This window comes from Sparus aurata, chromosome 10 (genome assembly GCF_900880675.1).
Source record: "Sparus aurata chromosome 10, fSpaAur1.1, whole genome shotgun sequence".
NCBI lineage: Eukaryota > Metazoa > Chordata > Actinopteri > Spariformes > Sparidae > Sparus > Sparus aurata.
The window spans coordinates 4946915-4959964 of record NC_044196.1 but is presented as its reverse complement, the minus strand read 5'-3'; the positions used below and the strand labels follow the sequence as shown (position 1 = coordinate 4959964).

General features: G+C 43.4%; 1 protein-coding gene across 1 annotated transcript; it reads right to left on the bottom strand.

The window, feature by feature from the left end:
* Window positions 1–5234: 5234 nt before the first annotated feature.
* Window positions 5235–11016, bottom strand: LOC115589677 (zinc finger protein 2 homolog). The gene is made up of 4 exons (XM_030430737.1): window positions 10932–11016; window positions 7982–8129; window positions 7205–7510; window positions 5235–6961 (listed from the first exon to the last, which is right to left on the bottom strand). Exons 2-4 carry the CDS (start codon window positions 8109–8111, stop codon window positions 5655–5657), a joined length of 1743 nt encoding a protein of 580 aa, XP_030286597.1. The 5' UTR covers window positions 8112–8129; window positions 10932–11016; the 3' UTR covers window positions 5235–5654.
* Window positions 11017–13050: the final 2034 nt, after the last annotated feature.

The following is a 13050-nucleotide window of genomic DNA, read 5'->3' as shown; positions in this document are numbered from 1 at the left end:
TGTGTGTATCGGTTGCCACACCCGTTTTGGCCATTTCCAGCAATGCAGTGGGGTCGCTGCTGGTAGTTGCCTCACTGTCTGACATGCACTGCACTCCTTATCCAGATAGGGCCACCACATGTAGATTCTTGCCAAGGCTTTCATGCGGTACATGCCAGGATGACCCTGGTGAAGATCATGCAACAGCTTTGGTCTGAGAGCTGGAGGGACTATGACTCTCATTCCCCAGAGAACACATCCTTGTTCCACTGATAATTCAGTTCTTCTTGTAAAGAATGATTTTAGTGTCTCCTCCCTTGCATGACTTGGCCATCCATTTCGAGTGAGCTCCCTCACCTGGCTGAGCACATGATCTTTGTTTGTGCTCTGTGCGATGTCACCAGCTTTCACAAGTAAATCCACCATAATGGAGAAATAGAAGCTTTTCCCTTCTTCTGCAGTGTTATCATTGACTTTGCTTGGCAACCTTGAGAGTGTGTCTGCATTTGCATGGTCTGCTGACTGGCGATACTCTATTTCATAGTTATAGGCCATCAATATGAGTGCCCACCGCTGCATTCTCAAAGCGGCTAGTGTGGGAATAGCTGACTTCGGCCTAAGGATAGCCAAGAGGGGTTTGTGGTCAGTAATGAGAGTAAACTTCCTCCCATAGAGATATTTGTGAAACTTCTTCACTCCAAAAATAATAGACAGGGCTTCCTTCTCTATTTGAGCACATTGCTTTCTGCCTCAGTTAATCCCTGTAGGATTTGGTCCATCACTTCCTGGAAGATGGACGGGGCACTTGAAACTCCATATGTCAGCTGGTGGTAAGTGTAGAGTCCCCGATGTGTGTTAACTGTAAGATATTTTTCTACGTCTTTATCCAACTCCAACTGTGGGTAGGCATGTGATAAGTCCAGCTTAGTGAACAGCTTCCCTCCAGCCAGTGTTGCAAAAAGATCTTCAGTATTAGGCAATGGATATGTTTCCTCAGTGCCGGCCCAAGCCTTTTGGGGGCCCTAGGAAGAATTTGATTTCGGGCCCCCCTCCCACCACCGCGTAGTCACCTGTGCTTGACATTTTTTGACACAAATGTCACACTATATTGTTACATTATAAATTGTATTAATACAGTGACAGATTATGAACTACTGTCTCCCTGGGCACAGATGCATAAGGCCCCTTGTAATTTCCACAAATCTGTATTGATTTGTCAGCCTTCGGCACACTCACTATAGGTGCAGCCCATTCACTTTGTCTGTTTTTGATATGATTGCCATAGCCTCTAGTCTGTCCAGTTCTTTTTCCACAGCCTCTTTTAGAGAATATGGCAGCAGGTTTGCTGCCTTAAGTATTGGCTGCGCATCTGGCCTAATCTTGATCGAAGCCATGAATTCATGGATGATACCGGGGCTTTCCTCAAATACCCCCTTGTGCCTCTGTAGACTTACTGCCACTTCTGGATCAGTAACATCTCCCGCTGTTTTGACTTGGAATATTTCCTTCCAGTTCAGTCTAAATTTCTTGAGCCAATTCCTGCCCAGTAGTGCTGGTCGGTCGCCTTTCACAGTTACCAGTGGTACTTTGGCTGCTTGTTGTTCATATTCTACATTCACAACCACCTTCCCTAACACTAGGATGGGTTCTCCAGAGAACGTAGACAGCGGGACTTTACATGGGCAAAGTGGCAAGTGAGTGAGCGATCCCTTGTAGGTGATCTCTGACACCAGAGACAGACATGCTCCTGTTTCTAACTGCATCTGAATGTTCTGGCCTTCAGTGTTCTCGTTAAACATATAGCCATCATGAACATGTGAAGCTGTGTATACTGTGGAGTGCCTGAGGAATCCCCGGTCAGAGTTAGCCGACGTTGCCGAGGCAAAGGAAAGTCTGGAGTTTGCTGCTGAAGCTGCTGCCCCCCGCGACCCGACTTTGTAGTGACGTCACAGGCAACATGATGCTCGCTTCCCTGCTAGAGGTGGATTTCATAGTTCGATGTCGAGATTCAGTTCTCGTTGGTCAGTTCGGCAGGAAGAATCGCTCATGTCATTCGTTCGTTTAGTTGCGCTTCCGGTACAACGTCGTTCAGCGATGAATCATGTAATGCACAGTTCTCAGCTCCTTGTTAAACAATTGTGCGGTCAACATAACACTGTAGTTCAAGGCAAATGAATAGCTGCAACTTCATGATTATGTGTACTTTTAGACAACACAACAGTTAACAGCTAAAGCATGCAAGCCAAGAACGAGTAACTGATTGAAGGAGAGAAATCAGTGAACGTACGAGAACGATGAGCTACCTTCATGGAAACGGTTGCTATGCTTTCCTGTTTCTTATTGGCTAAATTCAATGACAGTGTCCTAGACTCAGCATGCGATTGGCTGGCTCTCAGTCCTCTTCACAATTGATAACTAAACAGTGAACAACACAGCGCATGGTCTGTGGGAATGAAAGAACAAACGAGAGAGAAGTAAAACAGGGAATCAGTTCAGTTTGTTCGCGTTACAGAGCTGTTCATTCGTACTGATTCGTTCGCGACCGATCATCACTACAAAACTCTTCTGTACTTTCAAATACGATTTCAAGAACTGAGGACATCACAAAAGTGTCTCACTTCTTCGTGCTCCAAGCAAGACCAGGCACTGTGTGCATCTTACCAGGTGGCACATCGTATTGCTGAGTTAAAAAAGCCCCACAACATTGCAGAGGACCTTGTCTTACCTGCAGCCATTGACATGGTCAGACAGGTGTTGGATCAATCCGCAGCAGACAAACTGAACACTATATCTCTGTCAAATGACACTATAAGTAGGCGAATTGAAGACATGTCGGATGACATCAAACAACAAACCACAGCTCGAATCAAGGCAAATGGTCATTTTGCATCACATATGGCCAAATCCAGACATAACAAACAAAGCAGTTTTTCTCGTTTACGTGAGACATATGTTGGACATAGACTTAAAGGAACAATTTCTCTGCACAAGAGAGCTCCTTACTACTACGACTGCAGAGGACATTTTCAGCTCTGTGAATTGGAGTTCAGTTGGCCTAAGCTGGGACATGTGCATCGGTATCACAGCTGATGGCGCTGCCTCTATGACAGGAAAAAACTTGGGGGTCGTGAGGAGAATACTTGACAGAGCTCCAATTGCAACTTGAAAGCACTGTTTTTTGCATCGGGAGGCCCTGGCAGCAAAGGATATGGTGCCAGTGCTTCATGAAACAAAGATGTTGTCCAAGTGGTAAACTACATTAAACGGAGTGCAAAGAATACCCAGTGTTTTCAAAAACTGTGCCAAGATCTTGGTAGTGAGCACATACAGGTGTTGTACCATGCCGAGGTACGATGGCTTTCGAGGTGAAAGGCACTGTCCCGTTTTTAGGAACTATAAGTTGCAGCCTTTCTTGCACAGAACAATCCGCCTCTTGCAGACCTGTTTAGCAACAGTGTGTGAAAAGCAACAAACAGAGTCAGCTGGTGGAGCTGTCATATGACCGCACCCTGAAAAAGAAATTCATGGAGGTAAGTCTCTGCCATTTCTGGTGCAGCACTGTGATAAGCGAGTATCCTTCCCTCGCCACTAGAGCAGTAAAAATCCTCCATTCATCCTCCATTCAGCACTACCTGTCTCTGTGAGTGTGGCTTCTCAGCTCTGCTTCAGCTGAAGACAAAACACAGGAACAGACTGGACATTGAACATGACCTCAGAGTTGCTTTGTCGACTAACTCCAGACTTTGAGACTCTTCCCAGGACCAGAAATCACCCCCAGTTCTCCCATTAACTTCTCCAAATTATGATGTCAGTAAGGTTGAAGTTAGTGCTGCTTAATTTTCTTTAAAGCACAATGTTTTTCAGTATTTGCCTACTGATAAGGTAATCAGAAGAAACGTTAATTTTGTGTACTTGAATCTTTTTGAAATGCACGTTTTGTTTAATTTATTTTGAAACTGAATTTATTCCAGTGTCGGTTGTCATAGTTGCACTTTTTAATTTGTTTAAAATGTATTTTGTATTGCCTCAATAAGTGACTGAATAGTTTAATGGTACACTTACTAAAGTGTTATGTTAAATATATTGGAGAAACTGAAAACGTTCCTTCATTTGTGTCGCGGCTTGTCATTAAGGGGTGATGGTGGGTTCCTGAAGCCAGGCCAGTTGAGAACCACTGGTTTAACCCTTATGTTGTGTTTCAGTCAAATCTGACCATTTTAAAAGTTTTATCTCTGAAAAATGTACTAAATTGATGATCAGACTGACCTAAGAGTCCATGACTTTGTCCACAAAGAGGATTTCAACACACAAAATAAATAGTATTTATTTGCCTACAATTCTGTGTATTTTATTCAACTTTTGTACACTCTTGGTCTTCCCGGTCAAAAATGACTAGTCATTAGAAATGAATGGGGGAGACTACAATTAGTGTAAAAAACTGATCTCAGGTACATCCTCATTTGTCATATGGACACACACATGCGCACACACACACACACCTTGGTTCCCAGGCAACCACCACAGGAACCTTAGCCCAGTAGAGTCTCTCTCCCGCGGAAACACCTGTTCTCAGAAAATTGTTGGAACATTGTTTCAATAATATTGAACTTTTCTCGCAGCTTTGGTAGCCTATATAAATGCTTTTCTGAGGCCTTGCTCACCGTTCATTGTGTGGCAGCACCATGGCACGTCGATATACCATAAGTGAGGCTATTGATTACGTATGTGATCACCACACTGGTGAGGAGGAGAGGCCAGGAAACTGACAGTGAGGATGGATTAGAGGAGGAAGTGTCAGAAGATGAAGACGACACAGAATATAATCCAGACAAAGAATTAACTGATGGGGAGGAATCCAGTGATGAAGAGGATGGCCATGCTGAGGCTGCTGCCACATTCAGGTCAAAGACTGGGAACTTATCCTGGTCTTCATCCCCACTTGAGACCCACCTAACCCTTTGACCAGGAACACGACTAGACTTACTTTATGTGACTGTATAAAAAAATTAAATGGTTTCAAAACAAATGTCCCACATAACTTTGACCCTAAGTAGTGTGTTATAAACAATATACTATGTTTCATCTGATTATTTTTTAGTCAAAATGATCCAGAAATGATGCTTTTTAGAACTCGAATTCAAGATGTATACGCTCAGATCAGTGAGGTATACAGGCCATAAATAACAAATAGGAGTTCAAAACTTGTAATGGTCACAAGAACTGAAGTTGATAAAAAGATCTAACACAACAAGTAGTGATATTATATGCATAATTACAGTTTTTATGATGAGTTTAAATGGAACGGTCATTTTTGACAGGGAACACAACATGAGGGTTAAAAGATACTCAGAGCAGACTGAACATCATAACTGAACTTTATTAGACTCTCTGAATAAGGTCACATTAATTAAACTTCATTAGTAAAAAGCAAAAACATGTGAATTAAAGGCACTTTTTTTGACTTGCATCTCAAAAGATGAGGAGATGAACCGTGTGAACAGATTAAAGACAAGGGAACAGTTTGTTACTACTTTTCATCTCATTCTTTAAGTGTAACTGAAATAATTTGCTTTGCTGATTAACTTTGTTTAACACGATGATAGAAGAGGCCTCCTTGTAACCAGCTCGATTTCCACTTCCACATAAAAAAGTCCAAAGCCTCAGAATTAGAGCCTCTAATCCTTCTTGTTGTGTGTGAGCCTGTGGGACGTGAGGTGCTGCAGCAGCCTGAAGCCTCTCTTACAGAGCTCACACTCAAACGGTTTCTCTCCGGTGTGGATGCGCAGGTGCTTTGTGAGGTTACTCGGGTCGTTGAACTGCTTCCCGCACTCCTTACAGATGTAGGGTTTCTCTCCGGTGTGGATCAGCTGGTGCTTCTTCAAAGTTGCAGCTTGGGTAAAGCACTTGCCGCACCGGGAGCAGCGGTGCGGTTTCTCCGCTGTCTCTCTGCACTCGTGAGCGGTCAGCTTGGCAAGCTTGTCGAACTTCTGCCCACACAGGGAGCAGTGCTGCGGTTTCTCGTCATGAGCTGACTGGTGCGCCTTCAGCCCCGATGGATGGGAGAAGCCTTTCCCACACTTGTCGCACTTGTATGGTTTCTCCCCTGTGTGGACGCTCTCGTGGATGGTGCGGTGCTGCACGAGTCGGAAGCTCTTGCCGCAGTGTGAGCAGCTGTATGGTTTCTCTCCAGTGTGTATCATCTGGTGCTTCTTTAGGTTGGTCCTCATACTGAAGGCCTTAGGGCACTGGGGGCATTTGAAGGGTTTCTCTCCTGAGTGGGTGTACTGGTGCGTCACCAGAGACATCTGAACTCTAAACGTCTTCGGACAGAACTTGCACTGATACGGTCTCTCCCCCGTGTGGACACGCTCGTGCTGCTTGAGTTTGGCTTGGTGCTTGAAGCTTTTCTCACAGTGGCTGCAGCTGTGTGGTCTCTCTTTAGAGTGGCTCAGCATGTGTGTCTTCAGGTCTCCCCTCCTGGCACAAGTCTTGCCACAGTGGTCGCACTTATATGGTTTCTCCCCGGTGTGGATCAGCTGGTGCTCCTTCAGACTGCCAGGTCTCCCAAACTGTCTCCCACACACCTCACAGCTGTACGCTTTCTCCCCTGTGTGGATGAGGAGGTGCTGTCGGAGGGTGTGTAACAAATAGAATTTTTTATCGCAGTGCTTGCAGGCATGACTTCTCTCTCGTGGAGCCTCTGCTGATTCGGTTCCCTCCTGATTCTCCCTGTTCTCTGTGTGGATGCGTACATGCAGTCTTAAGCGGTGTTTCTTCCGGAACATCCGGCTACACTTGTTGCATGAATGAGTATTCGGCTCTGTCAGTTTTGATCCAGACTCTTGTTGGCTCCTGCTGCAGTGATGCCGCTGGTGTCTGATGACGTTGCCTCTCCTCGAGAAGGATTTCCCACAATGCTCACAGTGGTGATTCTGGGTCTTGGTTTCACCTTGCTGCTGGTTCTTCTCTGTCTTGTTTTCATCTGAGGTGGAGCACAGAAGATGACAGAAACACAGAGATACATGATTAATCCAGTTCATATTTATAGCTTCTGTTCAAGATGAATCAATAACACTGAGCTGGGATGTTTGTTTCTTTATGAAGCTGGAGATGAGCGAAGGTAAGAGACAAAAATCAGAATCCATAATTCAAGAAAATTGATACCGATGCTTCTGTTTGATCAGTTGATCAAAAGAAAATGGATCTCATCACTTCATCACTTTACCTCCACCTGCAGACTCCGCTTCTTCCTCATCCCCAGCATCATGTTGCTCTGGGCTGTTTTGTGATTGGTCAGCTTCCTCTGAGTTACCGAGCGCGGCTGTTTCGATGGAGTCATATCGTTTGTAGTCATCTTCCCCTGTGTGACTCAACTGCGTTTTGTTGTCACACTCCCACGCCCCAGTTTCTTCTTTAAACATACAGTTTTCAGCCGGATCGACAGTCTGTCCGCTCAGTTCTGTCTTCATGCAGTCCACCAGGCAGATGGACGGCTGCTTCAAAGCCACGACTGAGAGGTCGACTGATGAGTCTGAAGGATAGACAGGTCGATTTAAAAACAGCTTCACTTGCAAGATATTTCATTCAAATAGTCCCCAAATTCTGGTTCCAAATTTTGGAGGAATTAACTCCCAAACATTGTATTTATTGTTACTTGTGGTATTAAAATCTACACATCTTGCATCAAGTATAAAGCCGGAATGACTACAGATGGTTCGGTAATCGATTCAGCTAAAATACCTGAAAATGTTACTGGTTCTTGTGTCTGAAGTGTCAACTGGAGTAATGGGTCAAAGAACATATAGAGACAGATTCAAGGTGCTTCTGGATGGAATACACTTAATAAAACACTATCTTTACTTCTCTATGAGCAAGAACATGCATGTTTTTGTCATTCATTCCACAATAAACATTTGGTTTATGACGCTGAGACTTCTGATGTCAACATATGCCAACACCAGCCACACCTGTTTCTGGAGAGATTATCACATCAGCCGCTCACCTTCTGACTCCAGTCTCTTAGCCAGTCTCATATCAGCTGGTCTCAGGTCTGCCGGCGTCTTCAGACAGTCCATCAGGTAGACCGACAGCCGCCTGAAGCCCAGCAGAGACGGACTGCTGGGGGACGCCATTGACTCTGCAGAATAGGGCTGCACAAAAAAATCGTAAAAAAAATCGAGATCCCGATTCACACATACACGTGATCTCATTTCCACACATAACGATTCTGAAGCATTTTATATCTCGAGCTGAATCACAAACAAATGTTCCTATTTTCCTTCCGGATTTTTTGAAGCGCCCCCACACGCAGCACTGTCGCTGCCTCCACCCTGAACCTGCGGTAAAGCGTCTTTACAACACGTGATTCAGTGGAGGAAGCCCACCTGCAGTTGAGTGTTTGGAAGGAGCGAGTGAGAGGATGTTTTTAGACGGGGCAACAAGCCGCCAATCTGCCCGTCCTTTTGGCGGCTAGGTCCGCGATTTTAGACAGAGGGCGGCAAATTGAGGGTCTGTTTTGGTCCGCCGATTTCCCGCCTCGGAGGGTACATTTATTTCCACCTCGCCTGCTTTATGAGCAACTGGAGAGCCGCTGAGATCAGGAGATGCAGCGTCTCCTGGATCTCTAGCTGTTTCGTTATGTTAGCTTGTTGTTGTAGCCACAATCTAGGAACGGTCGCTACTTTCAAATTAAAAGCCCCCCGCTAAGAACCCAGCTCTAAACTCCAATGGGGTGCAATGTAAAGCTCTTATTTTGAAGACAAATTTGTTGTCAACTGCTCACAGCCCAACGTCGGGCTTCACGTCACATCACATGTTTACCTCTACCTCTGAGGCAGCGTTTGGAAAAGGAAGAATATTATGCCTCTGTTTTAGACAGACGATCACAGCAGCTATCACATACAGCGTTTCCCCTGCCGCCAGGCCAAAAAAAAAAAAATACACAAAAAAAAGCACGCCAAAAATAAGCCACCAATCAATTCATTTATAAATCAATAATCATTTACATTAGGAGCGCCTCTGTGCAGCGCAACGCAAGTCAACCTGCTTCGTTGCCTAGTAATGATGCGAGTACCGCCGCTGAGAGCGCGGGCATATATTCTGGGATGTTTAAGGTTTGTTAGCTAACCAACTATGGCACCGCCAAAGAAAAGAAAAAATATCGCGGGTGACAGACAACTCAATATAAAGAAATTCTTCTGCCAGACTCCGGAGCCAAGGAAAATAGATGAAGGGAGAGTAACAGAGGCAACTCCAGAAAAAATGACAGGTGCAGGTGAGACGGAAGAAAGGGGGGCAGATTGCAGTGGAGAGGGGGGCTGCTCGAGGACCGTTACTGCCCCTGACACCGGGCCGACTGCCGACCCCTGTCCGGCGGGTGACCGCGGGCCCGGACTGACTGGTAACATTGACCCAGCAAAAAAAAAATACAGCTAAACACAGAACATCTGGCTGGGATCCCGAATGGCAGCAGCCCTTAGTTGTACCACACTCCCCGTGGTGAGTTTACAATTTGTTGTTTAGCTTATATTTTTTTTCTGATTGAGGAGCTTCTCTCTTTTATTTTTTGGTAAGCAATAATGATGAAAATAACAGACAAGGCATTGTCAAAAGTATGTAACTCTGTTATAGTAAATGAATAAAAAACATGTGTTTGTTAAAAAAAATATTTATAACTGATCTGAATCTCAATTATGTGTAGGGATGTTTTGTCGCTTATGCCATCAGCATAAGCAGCCCGTTAAAAGAGGACCATACCAGAGGGTTTTCATTGAGATCCCTTCTGCCTTTCAGGCCCATGCAACTTTGATTAAAGGTTAGATTAAGCCTAATGACTTCATTTAAGTGATATCATTCAGCAATATAGGCCTACAATGATATTTAATGGAAATGTTTGTTATTGCTGTATTTCGCGTCTCTTCTGTTTAGGGTTTTTTCGGTGGGTACCAACGGGCCTGAAAAAAATTCTAGGGGAAACACTGACATATCACCTAGCCAAAGATACGGCCCCAATAAACACTGTACAACATGAGGTATAAAAGGATGCCCTCTCATCTTGGGAGACAATTTTTTATTTTTTTTTTACTTTTGTAAAAATCATTTCTCATCCAATGATAGAACAAACAAACATTGCTTTGGCAGAGGCATAGTAGTATCTGTCGTACTATCATGTTTTTGGGGTTTTTTTGTTCAAGTTCATCAGTGCAATAAACATTTTGTGAAAAAAAAACGTGCCAGAGAATCGTGATCTCAATTCTGAGCAAAAAAAATCGTGATTCATATTTTTTCTAGAATCGTGCAGCCCTACTGCAGAATGTGAAGGATTAACAATTTGAACATCAACACTTCCCACACAGCTCCCAGGACAGACTGCTAGCTACACGGCTAACTGAGCTAACTAGCCAACAGCAGCAGTTAGCGGTCAATCTGGCCAAACGCTGGCTCCAAGTCCTTGGATCCAGCAGGTGTCCTATTCTTACATCCTTCAGCTTTAACTTTATAAACTTGTTTTATTTTTATAACTTTATCTTTGCTTCACTTAATCTTTGTCGAGCTGTGAAGCACTTTGTCAAATACATGTTTTAAAAAGTATAATAATCCTAATAAACTCAGTCTCTGACTTTATAATGCTAATCTATCCATGAGGCTAACGTTAGCTTAGCTTGAATTAGTGCCACTCGTGTATTAGCAGGTGAAAACAGGAGCTAACTATCAAAATGTGGCCTCACAATAATTAACGTATCATCAGAAACTTACCACACGGAGCTAAACCCGGTGTTTTAAAGCACTAAAGTCTCAGCCGACCTGCTGCTGAAGGCTTCATACGATGATAAATAAACGTCTTCTGGTGTCTTTTCGCTCTGTAGCTATAAAACTACTCTTCCGGTGTTGTAGTATTGAGATATCTGCGGCTGAAACACTAAAATACTGGTTGAAAACTCAACGAAACGTACCAGAGAAGCTCCGACGTGACTCTTGTCTTCCGGGTTTATTTGACGAGCGGCGCTGTCGACCAATGGGCAACGAGAAACTGACCAGAAGGCGGGTTCTTTTTGAAATCCGGCGCCAATCGCTGCTCGACTTTGTAACCGGGGAGCGACACCTGGTCAAAATAGGATCATACGCGTTTTGTCTATACCCTTTAAAGCTTTTATTTCACTGCCTGTCGATATATTGTAATATAATAAAATATAATATAATATGATATAATATAATATAATATAATATAATACAGTATAATATAATATAATGTAATATAATGTAAGGTCAAAATATATAATATAATATAATGTAATATAACATAATATAATATAATATAAGATAATATCATGTCAAATAATAACATAAAATTAAAATTCAATAAATGCTAAGTAAAATACAAATACAAACAAGGTACAGAAATGAAGTATTTGTACTCACTCATCTTGTCTAAATATGGATCATTAACATGCAAACATGAAGAATAGGAATAAAATAAACTGTGCTGCATCAAATCCTCACATGTAGCTCTCCTCTAGACGCCACTAGATGACGCCACATGATCAGTGTTTGTCCTCGTACAGCTGCCGTCACTGTACATCCTCTTTACAGTAGGGTTGATTCAAACTAAAGGTTTGCGATGATTTAAGAAATAAACAGTTCATCTTCATGTGAGAAACACAAACATAGCAGACAGGAGAATAATGTGAGGGCAGAGGGTCCATCTGGATTTGTAAAAAAAAAAAGCTTGAAATAGATTCTGAGCCTCTGAAAGAAATCACTCCTCGGGCTGGTAAAGATTTGAACAATCAATATATAACAGTCCATTATGCATTGAGCACACACACACACACACTCTCTCTCTCTCTCTCTCACACACACACACACACAAAGCCACAGGCTGTGTCCTTTGATAATTTGCTCTTTTGAAGATGGACATTTTTGAAGCCCCTTTGAAGTGACTTTTACTAATGTTGTTCGTTTGCGAGCCTCAATTAACTGACTCCCTCATTCTAAATTCAAAGACTTGTGTCTGTTCATATATAATGAATTCATATATGAGCCTGAGCCGGCCGGGCAGGAGCAGCTGCATCAATACGTCTTTAATCCACCAAGCAAACACCGCTGCAGGGCTGCAGTCACGCCGGCCTCAAAGACGGCATTTGAGCTTATTTGATAATTTTAGGATACATGAAAAAAAAAAACCCATAGAATTGCTCTTTCAAATGAGCGTGTAGGAGCAGTAAACGCTTCACAAACCTGGTAAGTAGAGCAGTTCTCTCTAACCTGGGGGGTCTAAAGCTCCACAACACTGGAAATACTGCGAGAGCTTTACTCTCTCTTGTTTTATCCTTTCAGACCTCTAAAAGTTATTCAAATGAAACAATGCAAGAGAAAAATAATATTCATGCGGCCTATCGCAAGGGATCGCAAGGAGATGTTGCTGCATATTAAAGGGTCACAAGCATCAGGATGCTGGGAATAAGTGAATTAGATTAAATCCAGAGAGAGGGAAGGTGTTGGCTTTTCTCAGGGTTTACGTGCACAGAGGGAACGATAACGTTTGCATGTGAATATATTTACGTTATTGTTGTGAGGGATCAAATCTACCCTACAAGGCAGCTGGATTTCTCGGGATCACAGGTATGTAAAGAGATTAGCGTGGATGCTGCCATAGCTGCAGTTTTATAACAACTGGACAAATGTAAAAATAAGAGCAAAGAACAACACTACTGGATGGAAAAGATGTTTTCTAATGGCTCCTTCCAAGATGGATTCATGAAACGAACCCTCTGGTCTGTCACGGTCAGAGAAACCCACCAAAAAAAGTTGTTCTGTCGGACCAAAACCCTAAAACATTCATGTTACAGTGATCTCAAATCGCAGCCATCGCTAGGATTTCAAAAACACTTGAGTCATGACTGAGTCGTGTTGCTGAAAACGAGCTGGTTGTTCTGTGGTAGACAACACGGAGAAGAAGCGTATGACAGTCAACAAACCCGTCTGATGTCTTCTCTCTGTACCTGCCTCTGTAAAAGACACCTGTCAGACTTTGTGTATCACTCTCTCTTTGTGTCTCTCGGGGGGTCTCTG

What these genes read in the sequence shown, in the direction of transcription:
- LOC115589677 (XM_030430737.1), bottom strand. Translation starts at nt 8,111, where the DNA reads ATGGCGTCCCCCAGCAGTCCGTCTCTGCTGGGCTTCAGGCGGCTGTCG. An exon ending in TAAGAGACTGGAGTCAGAAG is followed by an intron (nt 7,511 to 7,981) that starts GTGAGCGGCTGA and finishes TCTATCCTTCAG; the next exon opens with ACTCATCAGTCGACCTCTCA. An exon ending in AGCGGAGTCTGCAGGTGGAG is followed by an intron (nt 6,962 to 7,204) that starts GTAAAGTGATGA and finishes GCTCCACCTCAG; the next exon opens with ATGAAAACAAGACAGAGAAG.